The following is a 9,852-nucleotide window of genomic DNA, read 5'->3' as shown; positions in this document are numbered from 1 at the left end:
CAAGTATAAGGTTGGTACTTCAAGCTTTATCAACATAAAAGCCCTGAACAAATCCAAAGGCTCATACTTCAACATAAAAAAGGATATTAATAGCAACTGAAACCCCTCAAAAGGAGAATGTTTATCTGATATGATTGGCCATTTAAAGAATGATGATGACTATAACAGATTTGAGAATATGTTGCAAGGAGAAAAAACAGTAGAGACTTAGAAAGTCTTTTACTTCAAATTGCAGAAAGCTCACAAACAAGAAATACTACAGGAAATTGTCAAAATTTTATGGAGTCTTAATTGTGAGACAAGTCTGTTGCTTGGCCTCATGAGCACATATACATGGAGCTGAAATCTTCTCTATGTTGCTGATATCCATGGTGAAACATTAATAAAAATGTCTGTTTACCAAATAACAGTTGTCAAAATTAATCCAGGGATGAAAAACAATCTTTTCCATTCCAATCACAATGTTCTTCTCCAACTTAAGCAAATACCACTGGTCAGGTCAGGATAAGTGTGTTTTCAAACGGACTCAAACTCTTTTTGCCAGGCTGAGTATCTCTCAGTTAGATTCTTTGCTGAGGGCTTGGTGTGAGCCAGCACATCCAAAAAGTCCTCTGTGGTCACTGTATCCAACTGGATCCCAGGAAAATTTCTGTTTTCTGGGTAAAAACAACAGACAGCACAAATCAACCTCCTGGTGATCATTGATCTTGAAAGGCTAATTGAGTTTGTTTCAAGACAATGTATAATGCAGCATTCTCAATGGTTAATGCAGCACAAAGGCAAGACAAAAGAAGTCTATAGAAGAAATTAATGTGTAACAGAGTTAGCCCCTGAAGCCCAAACTGCCCCCACACAAAGTGACTTAAATGTATCATCATTCAAGTATTACTTAATATAGTGCCTCAACTGGATCCAGCCCAACTGGGAAAATAAAAGCCAGAGTCCTGAAGAGTTCAACTGTGGACAATGTGGATCCAAAACAACATGGTTGGATAGGGGCTGAGTGCACCAGATGTGACCAGAGAGCTCCTTGCAAGTGTAAAGGCTGCCAAAACCGGGCATCTGGCTCCATCTGCTGGTGAGACTTGGATTTAAAACACAAACACCAAACGTACCTGACTCGTAATTTTCAAGTGCGTTGAAGATCTTCCGCACAGGCCTCATGGCTGCTTCCCTGCAGACCAACTTAATGTCAGAACCGGAGTAGCCCTCTGTCTCCTGAAAGAGCCACAAGCCCGGCCGTTGGTCAGCAGATGGAATGATCGTGGCCTTTATAGGCAGCACTCAGTATCAGACCCCTGGCTTAGGTTCTGTAACCGTCACTCCCAGTGTACAAAGGTTCCCAGCTAAGAAATGCTAGAGGGACAGGTGCTGCTAAAAAGCATGATTGCCCAAGATAGATGGACAGTGGTCCACATGCCTTCCAAACATGGAAGATGCCAATGGAGACTGGATCACTCAAGTTAGACTTGGTAGAGTCCTTGCACCCAAATCAGAAAAAAAAAAAATGGCATATACTTGGTTTTGGTTTTGTGCATACTAGGGCTTAACACAGGGCCTAGGTGCTATCCTATAGCTTTTCCTTCAAGGCTTGGCCATCTACCACTTGAGCAGAGCTCTACTTCGGGCTTTTTGGTTGCTAATTGGAGAGATAAGAGTCAGGAACTTGAAGCTTGCTTGGCTTTGAACCATGAATCATGGATCTCAGCCTCCAGACTAGCTAGCATTACCAGCATGAGCCCTTGGGGCCTGACAATTTGGTTTGTAAATAAAAATCATTCCTGCTCTTTTGAGGCCCTGGGGAACCTCAGCTTCATGTGTTCACCCTAAGCAGATAACATGGTAACATGTCCGCTACCCTGGAACTACATACAGGTAATAATGAAGGTAAACAAACATGAACCTCAAGCTTTTCTGTTGGCTTATTTCATTTTACAATTAGAGAACATGAAGCTCAGTGAGTGTTATCCATGAGCTCTCACAGCTAACAAACAGTCAGGCCCACAGGTTCTCTGAATCTAAGCCAGCTCATGTTGTTCCTGTTGGAAGGCTTTCTAGTAACCAGGAGTTCATTCTACCACTGCATGGTGGGGCCATCTTGGGATATCTTCTAGTGTTGGGGAAGGAGCTCCTTCATGACCGTGTTAGACAGACAGGTGTTGGACAGTGGCCCACACATGACTCCCTCCAGGTCAGCCCACCTTGCTCAGGACATCATACTTCAGCTCTGTCCGCAGCTCTAAGGCCTGGCTATTGCTCACAGGGGGAAGCCAGTGGTGGATCATGGCCTTCCTGGCTCCCTGGTTAGGGAGATCAACCAGAATCCTCTTCTCTAGGCGCCGTAACATGGCACAGTCCAGCTCCCTGAAACCACAAAAGAACCCGGAAGTGGAGAGAGAGCAACAAATACAGAGCTTAAACAACTGCATTTTAAGAACAATTTAGAAGCAAGTCTGCATTTGAGTGGACAAGATAATTACTCCATGATGTTTAAAGAAAGAATTGATGTAAGTAGCAAAGAGAAAGTGAGAGGAAGGAAGTGAAGGAAAGAGAGAGGAAGGAAAGGCCCTTCAACACTTCTCACATATAGGACATGATTTTAGTTGAGAGCAGGTGGTGGAGGAATCCAACCAAGAACAACTAAACATGTGCATGCTTGTTGCAACTGTAACATGTATTACTGACTCTCATCTTGCCAGTAATTAAATTATATCTGACCATCACTTAGGCATTCTGTAAGGCACATGAACTTTTCTGAAACTCTTATCCTCTCTGGAATGAATGGCTACCTCACCCTACTGCTCTAGAAAGCTAAGCACTGATACATGCCTTCCTGGGTACCCAGTGCCAGTATGAGCCTTTGAGACACTCATCTGAGCTTCTGTTGGCCCTGGTCATGCAATTTCACAGCTGAAACCTATTTTCATAAACATCTTAATATGAAAATGTCAAACAAACAGAATAAAACATGGCTTCCCATAGACCTAACCACATTGGCTCAGACACAGTTAACATTTCACCCCATTTGTTTAATATATCTTTTTTGTGTGTGACATGATTGGTGTTTCAACTCAGGGCCTCATGCTTGCACAACTGGAACTCTACCACTTGGCCCATACCTCCAGTCTACCAGAGATGGAATCTAGTAGGCTCTTCTGTCCACAGCTGGTATTGAAACCATGATCCTCTGGCTTTCAACCTTCTGAGTAGCTATGATTACAAGCATGAGCCATTGATGCCCAACTTTATCTTTCTGTCTATTCCTAGTTGTGTAAGCATGTGTGTGTGTGTGTGTGTGTGTGTGTGTGTGTGTGTGTGTGTATGCTGGGACAAGGATTGAATTCAGGGCCTGGGCACTGACCCTGAGATTTTTTGCTCAAGGCTTGTGCCATAACAATTGAGCCACTGCTCCACTCCCAGCTTTTTGGTGTTTAATTAAAGATAAGAGTCTCATGGACTTCTAAGCTTCATCCTCAGATCTCAGACTCTCGAATAGATTAGATTATAGATATGTGCCACTGACACCAAGCCTGGCTTGGTTTTTTGAGATAAACTCAACATTTTTCTCTGTGTTGTTCTCAAACCATGATCTTATCTACATCTATTGCATACCTGGGATTACTCCTTCCTAAGTTCTTTCAATGTAGACTATATAATGAAACCCCACCCCTAAATTCTTTAGTATGTATTTCACAGAAAAGGGAACATCTGATACACAGTTTTTACATAGTTACATAATATCTGATACTGTATCCAAGAAACTGATACTGATTCATCAAATGTCGAATGCTTGTCTCCTAGTGGGATTTTCCCAATCATTCCAACATTTAAAATTGTTTCGTCCAAGTCCAAATCCCAGGAATATATATTGCATATAGTCATGTCTCTTAAATTTATCTTAGATCTAAACTAATCTCTTTTGCGCGCGTGCCCACATCTGTGGGGGGGGGAGGGTGGGTGTGGGTGTGTGGGTGTGTGTGTGTGTGTGTGCACCAGTACTGTTGTTTGAACTCAGGACCTCACTATTGCTCATCATGCTTGCTCATGGCCCATGCTCTACCACTTAAGCCACATATCCAGCCTACCTTTTGGCTGTTCTACCACTTGAGCCACATCTCCAGCCTACCTTTTGGCTGTTTAATAGGAATGGAATCTCATGGACTTTTGTCTCTGATCTGGCTTTGAACTCTGATCTGCTGATCTCAGTCGCCTGAGTAGCTAGGATTATAAGCATGAGCCATAGCTAAGAGGCCAGTTGTAGAATATCTGGATGACTTCATGATGTTTTACTCATGTCCCTCTATCAACTATCCTCTAAGATGGAAATTAGTTCTGAAAGCTTAATTAGAGTCAGGTTACACATTTTTGGCAAGTAAGTTTCTTAGGTAATGTGTTTCCACATTACATCACACAGTGTCCATATGTCTTCCACCTTCCACCTTCTGTCTTCTCACCATTGAGATACAGCTTTCTACTACAGAGAACATCTGGTTACTATGGGGCTCTCCATCATAAAGGAAACACCTTATGGTAAATACCAATTATTCTGCATACAAGCCTGGCCTGCCCCAGTATGCCTATAATTCCAGCACTAAGGAGACCGAAGCAAGAGGATGAGGGTTCCAGGAAACCTTGGCTACAGGACAACATCCTATATTAAAAAAAAAAACTTACAAAACAAGTTCAAACAAACAGAACCTCTAAACAATAACATGATACACAAAAAGAAAATGAAGCCATGCCTTTAAAATTCCGAGGAAAAATAATTTACAATAAAGAAATCTAGGCTGAGAAGTTGGCTCAGTGGTAGAGCGCTTGCCTTGCATGCATGAGGCCCTGGGTTCGATTCCTCAGCACCACATAAGCAAAAAGAAAAAAGCTGGAAGGGGTGCTGTGGCTCAGGTGCTGTAGCTCAGCGCTAGCCTTGAGCTGAAGAGCTGAGGGACAGTGCCCAGGCCCAGAGTTCAGGCCCCACCACAGACAAAAAACAAAAATCTATAATTTGATCAAACTATCAATCAAGTTGGAGGGAAGAACAAGGACATTTTCAACAAAGAAAGCCTAAACAAAATTTCCTACCCAGGAAAACACCAGACGCCTCTCCCCACAGAAGAAGAAAAAAAACCAAGGGTCTACAAGCATAAGAGGGTCAGATGCAGAAGGAGAAGAACGTCTCCAGGTGGTGAGAGAGGGGCTAGGCCAGCGCCTCCTCAGCACACAGCTGAAGACAAGCTGCTCAGCCCTCAGAAGGAAGTGGACGATACCTCAGCCAGGGCGCAGAGCTGCCACACAGAGCATCTGAAGTCGTCAGTGACAATTTGGACAGTCCCTACACTTCTTGTCTCTACTCCACTCAATGACTTCTTTATAGGAAGACAAGAATACTTTAGAATAATAGAGTCATGGGGGGAGACAATTCTTCACTATAGATGTCTGTATTGATCAATTAATGCCCTAAAGCAAGAGATATACCTCAAAACTGCTTGTGGGCACAAAATAAGTGCAACTCTCTGACAGCCAGGCCTGATGAATGCACTTTTAATGACATCAATAATAATAAAATCAAACAAGGGAGGAAACAAAGGACAAATGGAATGTGCCCAGAAATCATTCTTTATGCCAATATGTTTATATTAAAAAGTGTAACTTGTGGCAACCCCTCGCTCCCACACTTTTATTTTTACACTGGTTGTTCTGTTCTCACAACTCTCTTGAGAAGGAGGAAGTCAGAGGGACAAACAGCCAGCAAGGGTGAGACACGAGCTGTCCTGTGAAGCACAGTGAAGGCTCAGAGACCTCAGAGCTGGTCCAGCCCTGGCTAGCAGCTCTGCCACTGCTCAGTAGAAGACGCAGCATGCCTGGACCCATGCGGGCTTACACGGCTCACAAGGCTTGGCGCCTGATGGCCAAGCCCCTGCACCAGACCTGCAGGTGCCTTTCCTCAGCTTTTTGGCCAGCATCCCCTGCTGAACGGTGTGCTTCCTGGAACAGAGATCATTCCCAGAAGAAATAGCTCAAATTTGTTCCTTCAGTAGTAACAATATGTTACTACTTCAGCATGGAAAGGAAGAAGCAAGCTTTGGATTTACAAGCAAAGTCCAACTCTAACCATGACAATCCCTGATAAATAGACTGAGGCATTGTACACTCCTTTGTAGATAATGGGGGAGGGGGAGGAGGTAACACAAGCGTTGAGAGGAGGGGCTGGGAAGGTGGCTCAGTGGTAGAGTGCTTGCCTAACATGCATGAAGCCCTGGGTTGGATTCCTCTGTACCACATACACAGAATTTTTAAGAAAGCGTGGAGGGTTATTTTGTCTCCCACAGGAAGCACCTTCTACTTGAGCCAACTGCTTTCCCTGTCAGCCCTAAGTCTTCTTTTTGCCATCTTTGCTCTGACTTGGGTCAGGTTCTTTATGTGGAACTCCCACTTTGTTCACTAAAAGTGAAATCTTTTTTTTTTAAACAGACTCAGCAAAAGCCTATAAAAATAAAGGCTGTTATTTCATTTTACTGTCTAGTATTAAAATGGCCTCTCTTCCCTATACAACTTAGCTCTGCTTATTGTGTGTGCCGTTGTCCTGATGCTGGTAGTAACCCAGCTCAAAGGCAGCTGTGCTTTTATCTTATGCATTGGCCCACCAGTGACTACCTTCCAGAGGCCCAGGGTCATGAGCCGAGTCTTGGATTCTTCCTCCCTTCATCAAACAGAATATTCAGTAGCTACTCAAGAAATCCTACTCAGATAGATGGATGAATACACTTAGGTGCAGGGTGACTGTTTCGTGTAAAATGACCTTATTCTGTACTTAAATTAATTATGAAATAAATCTACTTTTTGAAAGTATTTTATAGTCATTATTAGTTCTTTTTTTTTCTTTTTCAGTTGTGGAGCCTGAACTCTGCGCCTGGGTGCTGTCCCTCAGCTCTTCTGCTCAAGGCTAGCGCTCTACCACTTGAGCCACAGTGCCACTTCCAGTTTTTTCTGCTTATGTGGTACTGAGGAATCAAACCCAGGGCCTCATGTATGCGAAGCAAGCACTCTACCACTGAGCCACCTTCCCAGCCCCAGTCATTATTAGTTCTAAGTAATAAAGAACAGCTGCATGGACTTGGGTTTTCATTTTATTTCCCTTCTATCCTGATGAGCATTGGAGACAGCTGTAACTTGGAGCTACTAATATATACAGACAGGATGACCCAAGAAAAGCATATTCAACCTAACCAGAGAACTGGAAAGAAATCTGTAGGACAGAAAACCTTTTTAATACTATCTGTTCTAGTCCAGATAACATCACAACACACACACACACACACACACACTTTGCGTTCACGATGCCAAGCTAGAAATTGAGTCATAGAAGGAACATATTAAAAACTCTCCAGAAAAAGAAAAGTGAAATGATGATATCCCACCACCACCCCACCACCCCGAGACCACAGTGGAATTCTACGTGTGGTAGAGATTTAATAGGTTTGCAGAGGATTATAGGGTCATATTAAGTGTGGGAAGGATTGTTTTATCCTATCTTATTTTTGGAGAATCACATGCACAATGACACCCCAGCATACACACACACACACACACACACACCTCCATGCAAAGGACAGAACCTAGGACCTTGAGCATGCTAGGCAAGTGCTTTGCCTCTTAGGCCACACTCAGATCCTTTCAAATGTATTTTATTTCCAAAATTAAGAGTTTTGCTGACCTTGCCCTAGTTAGCCTCAAATTCACCATAATCCCATTTCCCTCTGTGAGAAATGCCTCTTTCCCATCAAAGTAGTTTGCTTCCTTTCCGTTAAGTTTGAGATCATTGTTTTTTCTGAAAAGTTCTTGCCTTGGCTAGATGTCTTGGCCCTTGGTAATTACATTTTAGCTACAAACATCTCTTTCCTGAGCACTTTGGCATCCTGTTAGAATCTCCTTAACTTTTCATTACTTCCTGTGAATTAGACACATCCTTTTGCAGATTGTGAGCGTGAGCTCAGTCAATCTGAGCAGAGGGGCAGGGCCTGCTGCATTAGGGATAAAAAGGGAGCCACCTGCCTCTCAGTGTGCTTGCTTGCCAGATCTTTGGCTAATAGCACACCCTTCTGCAGAAGCAAAGTTCCTTTTGAGTTAGTGTCCTACGTGACATCCCAACCTCTAAGCTATTTCTTACACCTCCTAGCCCTTGTATTTTCTAGAGATATACTCTACCACTTGAATTACATCCCCAGACAGTGGCTCTATAGCGACATTAAAAAGTCCTGCTCTACAATCCCTAAGAAAAAAAGAGTTTGTATCAATTGCCATGTCTCTGAAATGACCCTTTCCTTCTCAAGTCAAAGGGATAAAGGTGAATGGGCTGAGGTGGGAATGTTGGGATAAAAGCTATCTGGAGAGTCACCGATGTCCTTTTACACAGGATAGGAATAAGAGTAAATTAGTGTGACTTAAAAGAGAGCTCACTTCCTGACTTCCCATCTCCTAAATCAGCTAGGACAGAATGATGATCATATAAGAAAAAAGCAATCTAGCCAATGACTCCCCCTCTCCGTGCAGTAGTGAGTGTGTAGAGGAAAGTTGTAACAGGGAGGTATTCTTGGTCTAGCCAGTCACCACTGGACATTAGCAGCACTGTGAAAGCAGACACTGCCGAAACTTCCAACAGTTTTCCAGTCTAGACTATCACCTATCTGATTAGTCCAGGCCAACACATAATTTTGTCTCTTTTGTTTGCATCCTTGCTAGTCAGTCAATCTCCCCTGTTAATACATTTTTAATAAATCATATCTTGTATGCTGCCTGTAGGTGTTTTCCTCCATCCCTAGGCAACTCACCCACTGATTTAATGTAGCTGAGCTCTGTACACTGCACCTACTATGGAGAACACCAGTCACATCACTTCTGAAATATATTGTATAATGCTTACCCACCTATGGCAGGCCATATTTGAAAAGGGTTGATCTTGTGTCAAGACACAAGCACCTCAGAGACCACAGCTTCTCTCCAGTGCCCAGGAAGGGTTGTGGTTACTATGGGAAGAACCAGGGTTATGTCTACGGTGTTCTTCAATTACAAGGCTACATCTTTATAAAAAACAGTATACTAATGTGGAGGAAGTCCACACTGGAAGAAGTCAGTTTACACAAATGACAGAAAAGCAGTCGAGGTGGTAATTGCTTTGAGGTATTTCAAATGTGGCTGGAAAGGAAGCAGCAGTCAGGAAGAAGTGGTACAAAGGAGCCATAGCACACATACCCCCCCGCCATTGCAACAACCCATCAGGAAAATCTCACCCCTAGTGCAACCAATCTCTAGGCTCTTATGCTTCATTCTAACATTAGAAGAAAGTTGTCCTTGTTTTGTTTTGTTTTTCAGTCCATACTTGGTGATACAAGGTATTTGATTTCTAAGCTTCTTTTATCTTTTTAAAGATTCCTAGCTCTTTTGGAGGCAACAAGTTCTTGTTTTTCACACAGTCTTTACACTTCATTAGAATAGATTATCACGGAGTTAAATAGACATTGAAAGGCAAAATTTTTCTTACTGGCCCCTTCAGCAATTTATTCCTTCTGAACTCCTGTGCCTGGGCTTGTGAATGCTCAACAACAAAGGTGAGTCAAATTAGCCCCAATTGTACTCACTATATTTCTTACACCTGTTTCTTTAAGTGGTACTATTAAAGATGCAGCATTTGCTAAACTATCGTTGCTTATTTACATGTCGGATGGCACACAGGAGCTATATTCTTGCCCTTTCTGTGCTGCTCTAAACCAAGAAAGTTTATCTTATCTTTGGAAGAGAAGTGCTGAATAAGCAAAAGCCATCTCATTGCTGTTGTCACTTTGGAGACACACTGGATAC

General features: G+C 42.8%; 1 protein-coding gene across 1 annotated transcript in view; it reads right to left on the bottom strand.

The window, feature by feature from the left end:
- Positions 1 to 205: 205 nt before the first annotated feature.
- Positions 206 to 9,852, bottom strand: part of Katnal2 (katanin p60 subunit A-like 2) — a 61,188-nt gene continuing 51,541 nt past the window's right edge. Inside the window, exons 14-16 of the mRNA XM_013018880.1 lie at positions 2,202 to 2,364; positions 1,116 to 1,218; positions 206 to 656 (exon numbers count right to left, since the gene is read on the bottom strand). Coding sequence (XP_012874334.1) covers positions 517 to 656; positions 1,116 to 1,218; positions 2,202 to 2,364 — 406 coding nt within the window. The 3' untranslated portion in view covers positions 206 to 516. The remainder of the gene's footprint in view (positions 657 to 1,115; positions 1,219 to 2,201; positions 2,365 to 9,852) is intronic.

This window comes from Dipodomys ordii, unplaced genomic scaffold (assembly GCF_000151885.1).
Source record: "Dipodomys ordii isolate 6190 unplaced genomic scaffold, Dord_2.0 Scaffold43, whole genome shotgun sequence".
NCBI lineage: Eukaryota > Metazoa > Chordata > Mammalia > Rodentia > Heteromyidae > Dipodomys > Dipodomys ordii.
Note: the sequence above shows the minus strand (reverse complement) of the source record. Positions and strands in the feature narration are given on the sequence as shown.